Source organism: Delphinus delphis, chromosome 7 (assembly GCF_949987515.2).
Source record: "Delphinus delphis chromosome 7, mDelDel1.2, whole genome shotgun sequence".
NCBI classification, from domain to species: domain Eukaryota; kingdom Metazoa; phylum Chordata; class Mammalia; order Artiodactyla; family Delphinidae; genus Delphinus; species Delphinus delphis.
In genome coordinates, this window is record NC_082689.1 from 100,740,856 (window position 1) to 100,759,124 (window position 18,269).

Consider the following 18,269-nt stretch of genomic DNA (forward strand, 5'->3'; position numbering starts at 1 on the left):
TTTAATATATAATAAAGGTGGCATTTCAAACCACGAAAAAATTAAGTTTTTATAAAATCATTTTAGGAAAACTCAATATCCCTTAGGAAAAAGATAAAAGTAGTTCCAGTCTACCACCCTAACTCTAAAATGACAAAGCTCTAACTTTAAAAATTAAATCTTACCTGTAATAGAAGAAAACATCAGTAAATTCTTTGTAACCTTAGTTTGAAGAAAGCCTTTAAACTATGCATCATCACTTAGAAATAATATAAGAATATGTTGGTAAACTTGATTTTATAAAGAACAGAAAAAAAATTGGGGAAAAATGCTATCATAACCAATGTCAACACAAAATGACAAACCAGGAGAAAATATTTGCAGCATATACCTCACATAAATGGATATAAAGACACAAAGAGCTCCTAAAAAATAAATAAGACCAGAATACAAAGAAATCTGATCGAATAGATAACAGAGACAAACATTAGCAGAGAGTTAGATAAAACAATTATGCAAATGGATTATTATATATTATACATTATATGTGTATATATATATATATATAAGCATTTGTACATATATAGATAAATATAGATGCTCAACTTTTCTTCCAAGCAAAATGCAAGTTGAAAATACACTAATATACCTGTCACAAGTTGAGTGTCACAGGAAGCCAACTGTGAAAGAAAGATTAGCCTGCAGGCCAGTTATTACAGAGATCAATAACTCTGGAAAGGAGGAAAAGAAAGCAACATTGTGCAGAAGAATTTGAGTGGCAGAGCCATCTCAATGAAGGTTTCAGCTAACCCCACAGAGAGTTCTGCACTGGGAGAGCCCTTCAGAGAAGTCCCAAGTTAGAGCAAGAGGGCTGGGCTTCTATATCCCAATATTGATCAGGTTGTCCTTTCGAGGGCTGTTGAAAAGAGGTATGATCTTGGGTGAGGCCATTTTCTTCAGTTCAGGCCGTCTCCAGACTGACAGCTGAGGGCCTTCTTCCAGCAGGACTTCTAGCCACTGGAGAGGTAGGTCCTTCCTTCTAGAGGGGAGTTCTGGTTGGTGTATCATAGCGTCTACCACAGCAACACTTCTCACTTGTCAGATTAGCAAAAATTCAAACAATGAACAGTGTGTTCTGTAACATGTTCATGGGAAGACTGTACTTTCAGGGATCATTTCTGTAGGAAAACAGGCACCTTATACATTACTGGTAGATGTGCAGAATGGTACTTTCCCTATGGAGGAAAATATCCTGAAGATATTTCCCTACACATTAAACCACAAACAAACATATACACAGGGTTAATCAATAAAGCATTATTTGAGATAATAATCACTATAGATTATTTGCATTATTGGAGGCTAGTTGAATGAAGTATGGTACATCCACACAGGCAGAACTATTTAAGAATTAAAAAGAAGATGATATATAACAATTGATATAGAGCACATCCCACAATCTCTCTAATTTGTACATATATATGTAATTAGATTAGCATTTACATTTATAGTAATAAAATATTAATTTTTTAATTATAAAAATCTACCCCCAGAAAAGAAGCATAAATAAGAACCAAATGAAGAAAAGTTTTTTCTATGTGATGAGAATGGGGTGAGATCAAGACTTCTGTCAATGTATATATCCACATATTTATACTTTATTTTTGACCATGTACATATTTTAAAATAAAAAGAACGAGGACATCAAAGCTTAAATTGAAATACTAAGAGAAGATAATACACCTAAAATGTAAATCAAACTGATATGAATTTTAATTGAGGTGTGACTACGAACGCACACATACACCTACACACACAGAACATATGGACATCTGGCTGGCTGCCTATCTATCTCCTCTGAAAAGGTCCAGAACTAATAACATTAGAGTAGTAATGAGCACACCTAAGCCCAGATCTTGATATCTAAATATCATAAGCCAGTAGAAAATATGCCTTGGAGAAATTATTGATTATGGATATGGGAGATAAGAAGCGATCTGAGAACATCTTACTGTGCAGAAAACAAGGAAGTGCTCTAAAACTAACATAATCATTTCCAAAGAATAGAGGGGTTAGCTTGAAGGGGTCCCACTAACCAAAGTTTGTCAATTTCAGCATCATGAAGAATGATAACAACAACAACAAAATAACAGTAATGGAATGTAACACATCAGATTAAAAATATTATAATAGTATGAGGAAGAGGGAGATAAAGAGAGTGAACACACGTGAGGGGAAAAGGTAGGGAAAGTTCTTTTTACAGAAGAATACCACCTAATAAATATAGAATGGATGTTAGAGTTACAAAATCACTTCCAAATGATAATTTCTTCAGGGAAAGGTCATGAATGGATACCAAAACTACTGAGTGGAAAGTTCATGGAGGAAGAGCTATTCATGTAATGTGCAAGCATCATCCCACTCTTAACTACAGGGAAAAATGTACTTTACAATGAACATATATCAGTTACCTTGTAAACAGCATTGTTAAGGATGGGAAGAAGTGTAATGGTGTGTTTCCTAATATGAAGCATAAGAGGTATCCAATATCACCTATATAATATTTTTGCCAAAAATATTAGCCTAAATTATATCATTTTAAAAAATCAGATAAATCAAAAATACTCTACGTATCAGACCACTGGACCAAGAGTCTTAAAAATGGTCAGTGTGGACTTCCCTGGCAGTCCAGTGGTTAAGACTCCACCCTTCCAATGAAGGGGGCATGGGTTCAATCCCTAGTCATGGAAGTTCCGCATGCCACATGCCACAGCAATCCCCGCCCCCAAAATGGTCAATGTTGTAGAACTCAAGAAAAGATAGGATAACTTTTACTTTAAAAGAGACTAAAGAGGTGACAACCCACTGCAATTAGGTAGATATGTAGATAGATAGAAAGATAGATATAGATATATAGATATGGAGATATTTGGGTTACTTAGGGCAGTGTGGAAATTAGAATACATACTATATATTTAGATGATATTAATGTTGTTATTCATAGGTATGATATGCAATTTGCTTATATGAGAAAATACTGTTAATTTTGAGAGATGTATACTGAAATATTTAGAGCTGAAATAGTCTGATGCTTTCAACTTCCTTTCATATGATTTAGCATATGAAGAAAGGGGGAGAGCAAATATTCAAAATGTTAATGTTTGGTGAATCTAGGTAACGGTTTTATGGGTATTCATGTACTATCCATTAACCTTTCTGTAGATTTGAATATTTTCTTAAAAATAGAGGAATTGAATGAGATACAATTTCACACTCATTAGTTTGACAAAAAATTAAATAGTCTGATGACATTAACTGTTGGTGAGGAAGTGGATAAAATGTGGAGCAACAGAAACTCACATTGCTAGTAGATTCTAAATCGGCACAACTTTGGAAAATAATGTCACTATTGAGTTAGGTAGGAGACATTCACCTTTTGACCAAGCAGTCCCATTTATCAGTGTTCATCTCAAGAAAATCCTGTCACATGCACCGGGAGACATTAATAAAACTGTTCATAGACAACTTGTTTTTAAGAGCGAAAATTTGGAAAAACTCAAATGTCAAAAAATAAATAAATTTTACTGTATTCATACATACAATAAAATACCATATATCGGGCTTTCCTGGTGGCGCAGTGGTTGAGAGTCCGCCTGCCGATGCAGGGGACACGGGTTCATCCCCCGGTCCGGGAAGATCCCACATGCCGCGGAGCGGCTGGGCCCGTGAGCTGTGGCCGCTGAGCCTGCGCGTCCGGAGCCTGTACTCCGCAACGGGAGAGGCCACAACAGTGAGAGGCCCGCGTACCGCAAAAAAAACAAAAACAAACAAAAACAAACAAACAAAAAAACCATATAGCAGTGAAAATAAACTGTGGCTACAAGGGTCAGTGTGATCCCAGAAATAAATTATTGATGATCTCATCAATAGTGATGATATTTAATGATCTCAGAAACAAATTACTGTGTGAAAATAGCAAATCATATAGCAATGCACATCTGTAAATGTTGAAATAATGTAACAGAATCTATTTGGAATGAAGTTTGTTTGAAGTATTTTATTTAAAGCTTTCCAAACTGCATAGCTGTCGATCATTTAGATGAGAGTCTGTACCAAATGCCCAGATGACTTCCTATGTCAACATGATGATGCACACGTAATCCTCACCTGGAGATGTTTTCTGAATGGTTTTCCTACACATAGGAATAAAGGCACCATCTTACCTGCATCTGTGTTTATGCACATGTGGATATATTCTTAAGATTGAAAGTGAGAAACTCAACATTAGCTGAGAACTAAAGAATGAAAAGTAACACAGGCGGTTAGTACTTTTGTGCTGACCAGAGAGATGCTGTTTAAATAAGAAGAAAATCAATATATTCTATTTCTTTGCAGAGTAAAAGTGAGCAAATTACTGTGCGGCATCTGACATCAGGAAACTGGGAAGTGATAAAGATCCTGGCGTACGATGAAACGACGCAAAAAATGTGAGTGGTTTTGGTTCTCTAGTCAGGTTGGAAGTCACTGTCGTCAAATGCAGTCTTTTCTGCTAGATTTATATTTTGCTTACCATGGTCCTAGTCCAAGTAGCCTGGCCATGTAAAAACCTTTTCTTTAAGATTGTCCCTATACTTCACACAGAGAGATACTTACACAGACAGTTGCACAGACACATGCACACACACACACACGCACACTCAGAGAGATTGAGAGAGATCATGGAAAAGTGTGACAATATTTTAAGAAAAAATATGCGTTTCCCAAATGGATCAAGTCCTGCCCTTAAATAATAGAAGAGCTCTTGCCTGTTCTTTGACAGTTTGAAAATTCAGGTGAAAACTCGGTGTGGCAAAAATTGATTGGTGCCTGATGTTTGTGTTGTTTTCTTTCATGGGCAGTTACTTTCTGAGCACCGAGTCGTCTCCCAGAGGGAGGCAGCTGTACAGGTAAGCAATGTGAGAGGATCTTCCTGCACAGGTAGATTCCTCAGGGGCCATCTACACAACATAATGATGGAATGGAGAAGTCTGAAGTTTCCTTTTTGGTATGGCTAGGAGAGAACCAACTCAGTATGACAAAACCCCACACTCTTGGCCCAGTCCCTCAGCTTTGGACCACTGTGAGCGTAAACAATTGGAACTGAAATGGAGATCATCTTATTCCTCCTTTATTTTTTCCCTCATTTGTTTTTACAGTCTCAAAATGTCTTTTTTTTTTTTTTTTTTGAGGCTTGCTTTTCTCAACTACCCACATCACAGGCATTTACATATTTTCCCCAGTAGGCTTTTCTTTTACTATGCCTCATTTATATTTTCATGGCATTAATGTTGTACACATGTGATGTATTCCCGAACAAAATAAAAGCATTGTGAACATTTAGTAGAGTGGATCAAGTGGCAGTTTCTCTCCCCCACCCCCCATAATGTGTATAATCCATTGATTGTTATTTAAGCAGGAATGGTCCTTGCTTACCTAAATAAAGCAGTGGATGGGGACTATTTTCATCTGTCCAATTTTCCCGGATGAAAAGTTATATTCATAAAAGGGGTTAAGGTCATACCTATTTAGTGTTAAAAATGTCTCTTCACTCAGAAAGCTTTCACCAGGACCTCCCAAGAATGACTTTTATTTTTGTCTGGCAAGCAACTTACAATTATAGACTCATATACACTTTCTAATTTACATTTCACAGATCCATTTTTAAACTGTCAAAACTGCCATGGCATAGTCTCAGTGGAAATTCATCATGTTTGAAGAAGTGTCACCAATGATTCTTACCAAGTAGCCTAGACTTTCCTTTGAGAGTAAAAATGCATGTTTCAAGTACCTTAACTCTCTCTAATTCATCCACACACTCTTATTTATGCATAAATTGTTTTAATCTGAAGCGAGCCTCTCCTTTTTATCACATATCCCAATATGTCATCTTCACATTCTTCGTTTTTTTTCTCTTAGAGTCTGGAACACATGTTCTCAATTCTAATGGCTTCCAAAAGAAGAACAGCTGTTTATTTAAAGAGAATGATTCTAATTTTGGTTTAGAGGTCTTGGTTAAAGTACCGGTCGCTTTCTCTTTTTGGTTACCTGAAGCTTATCTTTCTTGAAACTTATACAGTGGTTAATAGTGGCAGTCAAGAACAGTCCTTTAGAGATGTGGAAATACTGGACCAATGTCTTATTCTTCTCATTTTGTAAAACTCTTAACGAAAAATGACAGCGCCAGAAAATTAGGCTTGGCTAAACTCAGCTAGCAGCGCTGCCTCATCCTCTCTCTCCTCCCTCTATTAACCTAAAATGTGATTTGAATCACAGTGGGTTCTTAGATTTGTTTGCTTGTCTTATGTCCCCAGTGACTGAGGCAGAGCAGTACAAAAGTCAATATATCTATGACCTGTACTAGTGCAGAGGGCTGTGTTATAAAGAAAATATAGTACCAATAAATCTCCCTGTAAATGGCTCACCCAGTGCCAGTTTGTTTGACTGTAAGATAGTATTAGTGTTTGACCCAGAAAACTCAATCATTGTCTTGTCCAGGCTATACAAATAATAATTGGTTGATTTAATTTATGGGATTAGATGCTTCTGCAGAATCAGAACTGCTAGCGTATTCGGTGTCATTATTTTGTCTCAAAATGTGCTTTTCTCTATTTTAGTAATTCATAATCCAAATAATGAGAAGATACCAACATAATTTTTAGGAAACTTGGATCTGAAAAATTATATGGAAGAGTAGAGAGAGAAAAGGTTTTAAATTCTAGTTATGTCACTAAATAGCTGTGACTAATAGGGACTGGCACACATTCATAGTTTCTGTGGTGATAGTTGTGCAACATTGTGACTGTAATTAATGACACTGAAGCATATACTTGAAAAATGGTTAAAATGTTGAATGTTGTTTTACGTATATACCACAATTTAAAAGAAGAAAATGGGTATGATTTGTCATAATGGTGAAACTAGCTAATGTGTTTAAGTGCCTAGTATATTAATCACCTTGACTAGAAAAGGAAAATTTTGGATTATAACGGGCCCAAAATGTTTCAAATGTGAAGCTGTGACTTTGTGAACTATACTATACTATAGTATGTGTTTTGTTCCAAAATGAAATTGAGAATATTTTGTCCAGCCAAGTTTTAAAAAATGTATCATCAACAGTGTTTTCATTTAGAAGCATAGATAATTTACAATTAATCTCTATTTATAAAATAAATGAATCTGTACATGAAATTTAACTTTGGGTTAATATTTCAACCCCTCTAACCTTAAGCACCATTGTTTGTAAAATAAAGAGATGAGTGCTTTTCTCTTTATCTATCTCCTTGATGTCTCAAAGCATGTATAAGCATTAACATTATATATATTATCATACAAAAATAGCTTTTCTTTTCCCAAAATTCAGTGCAACTATTTAGTGGGAAAAATCTGGTACTAATATCAAAATCTAATGTTGAATTTAGGAAATCATGAGCTTTTTATATGTGTGTGACTTGTGAAAACATTAGTTCTTCCAACTAATATTATTGCTGGTGACTTTATGCTTGTCTCTGTGGGTAATTTCTTTTAAGACTTTACAAAGAAATATCTATAAAAATAAGAATAAGTTATATTGCATCCTGTGACAATCAGTTTCTTTGTAAGCATACATACATATTACATTCATATAGGTGTACATAATTTTAATTTTATTACAGAGAAGAAAAATGCATATTTCTTAACATTAGTAATGGGAATTGACTTTGTTTGCATTTTTATGGTAAGTCATAATTTACAAGGAACCTCAGCTGAGTAATTCTGTAGCATCTTTGTTTATGTCAATATTTAAATATAGATACCACACATTCAAGGACCTGGAACAGTAGCATTTCTAACTTTCTTTTTCTTTCCCCAGTGCTTCTACTGAAGGATTATTGAATCGTCAGTGCATTTCATGTAACTTTATGAAAGAACAATGTACATATTTTGGTGCCAGTTTTAGTCCCATGAATCAACATTTCTTATTACTCTGTAAAGGTAATAGATGATTTCAGATAAAATTTATTTTATTCATTTTATTTGATCAGTATCTATTACTATCATTAGTAATGATTACCCTAGCTGTATGATTTGATATTCTTAGTTTATGTAAGTTTTTGTTAAAAAGTTATAAATTAAGGGTTTATTGAGATAGAAATTGTATCCATTACTTTATTTAAAAGATAGAAATTGGGAGTAAGTCAATATGTGCACATACACATGATCAATAAGTGCTGGTTGACATGGACCTTTTAAAAAAGTGAATAAACATATTTACATCAGCAAAGTCAAGCTAGAATAATAAACTAATTTACCTAGACATTAGGAAAAGCAATAGTTTCCTTATTAAAATAATGGCTTGGTTGTTAAAAAATTTAGGATCTATAGAAATTTAATTCCCAGGGTCTGGTCCCCTTCAATTTTGAGAAATTATGTTCACCCCAATTATTTCTTCTATCCGGTAACTATGCTATAGCCTTACATAGTAGTATGGTATCTCTAGGTTATACTGATAGGAATCACTGTCCCTTTAATAGGATACTGTATTTCCCAGAGATGAAATGGGAGATGTCCTCTTATAATGTGATGGATTGAGTGCTACTGCTTCAGCTGGTACCTTACACATTCGTGTTTTAAGACACTATGAGGAAGAGACCAATACTTTTTCTTTTTAGTTATTTTTCTCTTGACATCTGAAATAAAGTAATCAAAAAAGAGAAGTACTTGTTGGATGACACCAGAGAAAAACCATTAGACCCCTAGGCAGAGTTCCTCAGAGAAGTGAAGTTTTAAGATAACATCTTATGGTTACACTTGAATTATCCTGTATATTTGAAATAATTAACAATTCCAGTTAATGTATTTTTAAAATTAATATATAATTAGTTCCAATTTTTAATTTATCTTGTGGGTGAAATATTTTTTTTGCTTTTATTTTTATTTTTTTGAATTTTTGAATTTTATTTTATTTATTTTTTTATACAACAGGTTCTTATTATCTGTTTTATGAATATTAATGTATACATGTCAATCCAAATCTCCCAATTCATCCCACCACTGCCACCACCCCCACCACTTTCCCCCCTTGGTGTCCATACGTTTGTTCTCTACATCTGTGTCTCTATTTCTGCCCTGCAAACCGGGCTCTAGAGCGCAGCCTCAGTAGTTGTGGTGCACGGGCTTGGTTGCTCCGCGGCATGTGGGATCTTCCCAGACCAGGGCTTGAACCCATATCCCCTGCATTGGCAGGTGGATTCTTAACCACTGTGCCAAAATACTTCTAATATACATGCATTCTTTCTTTCTTGGCTAAGTGGTAAATAGAATTTAATCTTGAATGAGTGGATGAGGGTTCACAGGGTTGTGAATCAACTTTCTGAACATCAGTGATGATTCTATAAAAGACTAGATAAAAAGAGAGTAAAGTGCATAAGATTGGCTAAAACCATAGAACTATAGAAGTATAGGGCATTTTGGAGAAGGGAGAATTGTAACAATAATCCTGCAAATAGTTTCTTTCCCCGTATATTCTTACTTCTCTGAATAGAATATCCATAGAAAGGAATGAAATCTAATAATCGGGTTTCTGTTTCATTATGTTTTAACTATGAAATGTTATATTTGGAAAAAAGAACTCTATCATGTAATCTTCCAGTAGTTATTACTTAGATGTCTTTAAAATGTTTATACATACATTTCTAAAATCTAGGTCCAGGGGTTCCAGTGGTCAGCCTACATGACACGGACAACCCAGCAAGTAAGTACATGAAGACAACATCATGGTTGGCATTGGTCCTTAGTGTTATATTATTTATTCTGACTGTTGTACTCTATAGAGCCTTCTTCAAAGGAGGCCCCAGCCTGAGGAAAGTAGCATAGGCACCATCAACTTGACCTTGTGTGTGTAAGAGAAACATTAAAGCAAATGGTTTGAGCCATGTTACAATTGGAGTTGGTTCTTATATGCCTGAAATAGGCTATCTACTGTATCTTAATTGAATGAGGAGTGATTGATGAAACTCATTTAGATATATTTCAGCCTACTGGCCCCTTATACTCTGGTTCATTCTTTCTTGAGCCTCATATAAATTATTCCTCCAGAGCAACACATTTACTTTTGGGAAAAATTATTCAATTGTCCATCATCTGTTGAGTGAGGACTTACTTTATCAGGCAATATGACAGAGGCTGGGTGTTCATTGCTAGTAAGATGTGGTCAACGTGTTTAAGAACTTTAATAGTAGAGTGTATAAATACAAACATGGCTGAGCTGATCTTAAAAATGAATACCCAGGTTGCTTCCTGCCTCCCTGTTTCCTTCTTTTCATCTATCCTTCTTTTCCTTCTTTCATTTAAAACCTTTATTTAATCAACAAAACTTTATTTAATCAACACTCTCATGCTCTAATGATTTACCATAATCTAGTAAATGAGGCTTATATTTTTTAACACATTTACTCCTCAGAACACCCCCTGATGTTGTTAATTTTGTTATCCTTTTTTAAAGATGAGGGAACTGAGCCACAAAGAGGTTAACAAACTTGGCTAGAGTCACTCTAATATAACAGGTGGCAGTGCCAAGAATCAAATAAGATTGTCTGACCCCAGAAGAGGGTTTATTATCACTACCATACAATGGTAACTCATTCTACTGCGTTTTTGTCTGTCTCATCACATACTTAGGTTTAAGTAGTAGTCTTACTTAAATGCTTTGACTTGAAGGAGAGACAGGCATAAAAGTAAAATGTTGAATGACAAATATCATTTTTAGAGGACACGGAAAGACCTTTTAGACTCCTCAAATACCACCATATGGAGACTTCCTGCTTATTCTAGAGAAACACAAAACTTCTAAATAGTTAATGGAGTTCTGTGTGGTTGGAAATCAGTTAGCACATCTTTTAGTTTCTACTTAGTGTAAATCCTAAAGCAAATTAAATCTGTTGAATATTAACACTAACGGCAACAATAATGATAACAAATACAGTTTATTTGATAAAACAGAAAGAAGGTTGAATTTCACAGATAGAAAAATTACTGTATAAAGTGAGTCCACCACATACCTTTTGTGGATATAATCTCATAGAATCAATTTCCTTGTAAAAAAAATAGCAAATGAAACTTCTGTGAGGATGAGATACATTTGCAACATAGACAGTCAATAAACAGATACATTTGCAACATAGACAGTCAATAAACAGCAACTATTTGTGTTACATTGCATATTCTGCCAAAATGATCTATTTTTTTAAATCCCCAACCTGACTTTAATTAATTTTATTCTACTGTTAAAAGGCAATGTTGTTTTCTAATAACTTTTGTTTCAAATCATGACACACTTTCCTCTGAGGGAAGCCTTTCTGATTTTCTCATTTATAAGTGAATTCTGATAGTCTCAGGATCAAGAAGAACAAAAAGGGACTGAACAGTGATCAGGTGCTTAATTTTATTTTCAAAAGACAATTATTTATTGAGATAAAATTTACATTTGATTGCAAGTAAATCTTTGGGTTAATGGATCTTCGGGTTAATGGATCTTCAGTTTAATATTCATTAAACTAATGAATCAGTCATAACTCATTTTGGGGCCACACAAAGCAGAATAAAGCATGAAAAGTATATTGAAAAATGAAAATATTTAACAAACATGGAAAACCTTTAAACCACCAGTTATCAAAGAAATGCAAAGTAAAACACTGCCAAGTAATTTTTCCTAACAAATTAATAACATCAAAAAATTTACATTGCTAATGAGGATATAATGAGGCTCTCATAAATTGCTGGTAGAAATATAAATTACAGCAAATCTTTTGGAAAAAAATAACCATAAGCCTTAAATCTTTTATATCTATTTACCCTATATTTTTCCTTTTAATAGTTTATACTGAAGAGATATTTAATTATAATGTGATGGATTGAGTGCTACTGCTTCAGCTAGTACCTTACACATTCGTGTTTTAAGACACCATGAGGAAGAGACCAATACTTTTTCTTTTTAACTATTTTTCTGTTGACATCTGAAATAAAGTAATCAAAAAAGAGAGAAAATTATAACCATGCTACTGATGGTAGTGAAAAAACATAATAAAAATAATAAAAGGGGTGATTTGTAAATAAACTTTAATGGAATACTGATTTGTGCCCTGAATATCTTCCATTTGTCTTTTCAGAGCCACTCTTAACTGTTTTTCTCTCCCATGGCCTCTACCCCAGCAGGAGTTTGTACTGATGACTTAAGTTCTGCTGCCATTTGGCTGCCAATTGGATCCAGCTAAAGTGAATCCTATAGGTGACTGAAGAGAGGCAGAAAAGTGACTTTGGAGTCTATTTCTCCAGTGCTATCCCTGTGGAGTCACCCAAGTTGCTCTGACTCTTGGGTGAAGGTCACTGTGGATCTTTCATGCAACCAACTCCAAGTAACTGCTCTCTCCTCTTGACCTGCTGGCCTAGCCTTTGTCATAAGCCCTGGGTTATGGTACTACCCCTTATGACCTCCCTGCCCTTTGTCCTATATTTGTAAATACTCCTTTATTAAAATTTCATCAAATTGTTCTAATAGAGTTGCCACTAGTTCCCCACTAGGATTAAAAATAAAAATACATTTTTAAAAGTCAATTCTTCAAAACTGTTTAAGCTATAGTTCTAAGTGTTTAAGGAGTTCAAATATTTATGCCACTTAAACAAAATTATTTGAAAATGCATATTAAAATTCCAGAAGACAATATTTGAAAACAGTAAAAGTCTTGTATTTGCCTGGCAGCCTTTCAGATGATTTTTTGTTCTTTTTTCTTAAGTATTTTCCTAATGTTCTACGATGAACATATATTACCTTTATAATGAAAAAGAAACCCTTCATTAAAATGTTCAGTGACGAGATTGGTTCAAGATGGCGGAGTAGAAGGACATGCTCTCACTCCCTCTTTCGCAAACACCAGAATCACAACTAACTGCTGAACAATCATTGACAGGAAGACACTGGAACTCATGAAAAAAGATACCCCACATGCAAAGACAAAGGAGAAGCCTCAGTGAGATGGTAGGAGGGGTGCAATCACAATAAAATCAAATCCGATAACTGCTGGGTGGGTGACTCACAAACTGGAGAACACTTATACCACAGAAGTCCACCTACTGTAGTGAAGGTTCTGAGCCCCACGTCAGGCTTCCCAACCTGGGGGTCCGGCAACGAGAGAAGGAATTCCTAGAGAATCAGACTTTGAAGGCTAGCAGGATTTGATTGCAGGACTTCGACAGTACTGGGGGAAACAGAGACTCCACTCTTGGAGGGCACACACAAAGTAGTGTGTGCATCAGCACCCAGAAGAAGGAGCAATGACCCCATAGGAGACTGAACCACACCTACCTGCTAGTGTTAGAGGGTCTCCTGAAGAGGCAGGGGGTGGCTGTGCCTCACTGCGAGGACAAAGACACTGGCAGCAGAAGTTCTGGGAAGTACTCCTTGGCGTGAGCCCTCCGGGAGTCCACCATTAGCTCCACCAAACAGCCCAGCTAGGCTCCAGTGTTGGGTCACCTCAGGCCAAACAACCAACAGGGAGGGAACCCAGCCCCACCCATCAGCAGACAAGTGGATTAAAGTTTTACTGAGCTCTGCCCACCAGAGCAACAGCCAGCTCTACCCACCACCAGTCTCTGCCATGAGGAAACTTGCACAAGCCTCATAGCCTCATCCACCAGAGGGCAGACAGCAGAATCAAGAAGAATTACAGTCCTGCAGCCTGTAGAACAAAAACCACATTCACAGAAAGATAGACAAGATGGAAAGTCAGAGAGCTATGTACCAGATGAAGGAACAAGATAAAACCCCAGAAAAACAACTAAATGAAACGGAGATAGGCAATCTTCCAGAAAAAAAATTCAGAATAATAATAGTGAAGATGATCCAGGACCTTGGAAAAAGAATGGAGGCAAAGATCTAGAAGATGCAAGAAATGTTTAACAAACACCTAGAAGAATTAAAGAACAAAAAAACAGAGATGAACAATACAATAACTGAAATGAAAACTACACTAGAAGGAATAAATAGAAGAATAACTGAGGCAGAAGAACACGTAAGTAACCTGGAAGACAGAATGGTGGAATTCACTGCCATGGGACAGAATAAAGAAAAAAGAATGAAAAGAAATGAAGACAGCCTAAGAGACCTCTGGGACAACATTGAACACAACAACATTCACGTTATAGGGGTCCCAGAAGGAGAAGAGAGAAAGGACCCGAGAAAATATTTGAAGAGATTATAGTCAAAAACTTCCCTAAAATGGAAGAAGAAATAGCCACCCAAGTCCAGGAAGTGCAGAGGGTCCCATACAGGACAAATCCAAGGAGAAACACACTGAGACACACTGTAATCAAATTGGCAAAACTTAAAGACAAAGAAAAATTATTGAAAGCAGCAAGGGAAAAATGACAAATAAAATACAAGGGAACTCTGATAAGGTTAACAGCTAATTTCTCAGCAGAAACTCTACAAGCCAGAAGGGAGTGGCATGATATGCTTAAAGTGAGGAAAGGAAAGAAACTACAACCAAGATTACTCTACAGAGCAAGGACCTCATCCAGATTCGATGGAGAAATCAAAAGCTTTACAGACAAGCAAAAGCTAAGAGAATTCAGCACCACCAAACCAACTCTACAACAAATGCTAAAGGAACTTCTCTAAGTGGAAACACAAAGAAGAAAAGGACCTACAAAAACAAACCCAAAACAATTAAGAAAATGGTCATAGGAACATACATATCGATAATTACCTTAAACCTGAACAGATTAAATGCTCCAACCAAAAGACACAGGCTTGCTGAATGGATAGAGAAACAAGACCCATATATATGCTGTCTACAAGAGACCCACTTCAGACCTAGGGACACATACAGACTGAAACTGAGGGGATGGAAAAAGATATTCCATGCAAATTGAAATCAAAAGAAAGCTGGAGTAGCAATACTCATATCAGATAAAATAGGCTTTAAAATAAAGAATGTTAAAAGAGACAAAGAAGGACACTACATAATGATCAAGGGATCAATCCAAGAAGAAGATATAACAATTATAAATACATATGCACCCAGGCTTCCCTGGTGGTGCAGTGGTTGAGAGTACACCTGCAGATGCAAGGGACACAGGTTCGTGCCCTGGTCCGGGAAGATCCCACATGCCGTGGAGAGGCTGGGCCCATGAGCCATGGCCACTGAGCCTGTGCATCTGGAGCCTGTGCTCCGCAATTGGAGAGGCCACAACAGTGAGAGGCCTGCGTACCACAGCAAAAAAAAAAAAAAAAAAAAAAAAAAAATATATATATATACACACACACCCAACATAGGAGCACCTCAATACATAAGGCAACGGCTAACAGCTCTAAAAGAGGAAATCGACAGTAACACAATAATAGTGGGGGATTTTAACACCTCACTTACACCAATTGACAGATCATCCAAACAGAAAATTAATAAGGAAACACAAGCTTTAAATGACACAATAGACCAGATAGATTTAATTGATATTTCTAGGACATTCCATCCAAAACCAGCAGATTTCACTTTCTCTCAAGTGTGCACGGAACATTCTCCAGGATAGATCATATCTTGGGCCACAAATCAAGCCTCAATAAATTTAAGAAAATTGAAATCATATCAAGCATCTTTTCTGACCACAACGCTATCAGGTTAGAAATCAATTACAGGGAAAAAAACGTAAAAAAAAACACATGGAGGCTAAACAATACGTTACTAACTTACCAAGAGATCTTTGAAGAAATCAAAGAGGAAATCAAAAAATACCTAGAGACAAATGACAGTGAAAACACGATGATCCAAAACCTATGGATGCAGCAAAAGCAGTTCTAAGGTGGAAGTTTATAGCTATACAAGCCTACCTCAAGAAACAAGAAAAATCTCAATTAAACAATCTAATGTTACACCTAAAGGAACTAGAGAAAGAAGAAAAAACAAAACCCAAAGTTAGCAGAAGGAAAGAAATCATAAAGAACAGAGCAGAAATGAATGAAAAAGAAACAAAGAAAACAATAGCAAAGATCAATAAAACTAAAAGCTGGTTCTTTGAGAAAAAAATCTAAATTGATAAACCATTAGCCAGACTCATCAAGAAAAAGAGGGAGAGGACTTAAATCAATAAAATTAGAAATGAAAAAGGAGAAGTTACAACAGACACCACAGAGATACAAAGGATCCCAGGGGACTACTACAAGCAACTCTATGCCAATAAAATGGACAACCTGGAAGAAATGGACGAATTCTTAGAAAGGTATACCCTTCCAAGACTGACCCAGGAGGAAATAGAAAATATGAACAGACAAATCACAAGTAATGAAATTGAAACTGTGATTAAAAAATCTTCCCACACACAAAAGTCCGGGACCAGATGACTTCATAGTTGAATTCTATCAAACATTTAGAGAAGAGCTAACACCCACCCTTCTCAAACTTGTCCAAAAAATTGCAGAGGATGGAACACTCACAATCTCATTCTGTGAGGCCACCATCACCCTGATACCAAAACCAGACAAAGAGACTACAAAAAAAGAAAATTACAGACCAATATCACTGATGAATATGGATGCAAAAATCCTCAACAATATACTAGCAAACAGAATCCAACAACACATTAAAAGGATCATACACCATGTTCAAGTGGGATTTATCCAAGGGATGCAAGGATTCTTCAATATATGCAAATCAATCAGTGTGATACACCATATTAACAAATTGAAGAATAAAAACCATATGACCATCTCAATAGATGCAGAAAAGGCTTTTGACAAAATTCAACACCTATTTATAATAAAAAACTCTCCAGAAAGTGGGCATAGAGGGAATTTACCTCAACATAATAAAGGCCATATATGACAAACCCACAGCAAACATCATTCTCAATGGTGAAAAACTGAAAGCATTTTCTCTAAGATCAGGAACAAGACAAGGATGTCCAATCTCACCACCGTTATTCAACATAGTTTTGGAAGTCCTACCCACGGCAGTCAGAGAAGAAAAAGAAATAAAAGGAATACAAATTGGAAAAGAAGCAGTAAAATTGTCAGTGTTTGCAGATGACATGATACTATACATGGAGAATCCTAAAGATGCCACCAGAAAACTGCTAGAGCTAATCAATGAATTTGGTAAAGTAGCAGGATACAAAATTAATGCACGGAAATCTCTTGCATTCCTATACACTAATGATGAAAAATCTGAAAGAGAAATTAAGGAAACACTCCCATTTACCATTGCAACAAAAAGAATAAAATACCTAGGAATAAACCTACCTAGGGAGACAAAAGACCTGTAATCAGAATACTAAGACACTGATGAAATAAATTAAAGATGATACCAACAGATGGATAGATATACCATGTTCTTGGATTGGGAGAATCAATACTGTGGAAATGACTATACTACCTAAAGCAATCTACAGGTTCAATGCAATACCTGTCAAATTACCGATGGCATTTTTTACAGAACTAGAACAGAAAATCTTAAAATTTGTATGGAGACACAAAAGACCCTGAATAGCCAAAGCAGTCTTGAGGGAAAAAAACGGAGCTGTAGGAATCAGACTCCCTGACTTCAGACTGTACTACAAAGCTACAATAATCAAGACAATATGGTACTGGCACAAAAACAGAAATATAGATCAATGGAACAGGAAAGAAGGCCCAGAGATAAACCCACGCACCTATGGTCAACTAATCTGACAAAGGAGGCAACGATATACAATGGAGAAGAGACAGTTTCTTCAACAAGTGGCACTGGGAAAACTGGACAGCTACATGTAAAAGAATAAAATAGAACACTCCCTAACACCATACACAAAAGTAAACTCAAAATGTATTAGAGACCTAAATATAAGTCCGGACACTGTAAAACTCTAAGAGGAAAACATAGGAAGAACACTCTGACATAAATCACAGCAAGATCTTTTTTGATCCATCTCCTAGAGTAATGGAAATAAAAACAAAAATAAATAAATGGGACCTAATGAAACTTAAAAGCTTTTGCACAGCAAAGGAGACCATAAACAAGATGAAAAGACAACCCTCAGTATGGGAAAAAATATTTGCAAATGAATCAATGAATAAAGGATTAATCTCCAAAATATATAAACAGCTCATGCAGCTCAGTATTAAAGAAACAGTCAACCCAACCCAAAAAGGGCAGAAGACCTAAATAGACATTTCTCCAAAGAAGACATACAGCTGGCCAACAGACACATGAAAAGCTGCTCAACATCATCATTGTTAGAGAAATGCA

The 18,269-nt window shown here is 35.8% G+C and overlaps 1 protein-coding gene across 1 annotated transcript in view; it reads left to right on the forward strand.

Moving 5' to 3' along the window:
- Positions 1-18,269, forward strand: part of DPP10 (dipeptidyl peptidase like 10) — a 650,987-nt gene that overhangs the window by 579,796 nt on the left and 52,922 nt on the right. Inside the window, exons 14-17 of the mRNA XM_060015722.1 lie at positions 4,375-4,466; positions 4,878-4,925; positions 7,868-7,989; positions 9,701-9,748. Coding sequence (XP_059871705.1) covers positions 4,375-4,466; positions 4,878-4,925; positions 7,868-7,989; positions 9,701-9,748 — 310 coding nt within the window. The remainder of the gene's footprint in view (positions 1-4,374; positions 4,467-4,877; positions 4,926-7,867; positions 7,990-9,700; positions 9,749-18,269) is intronic.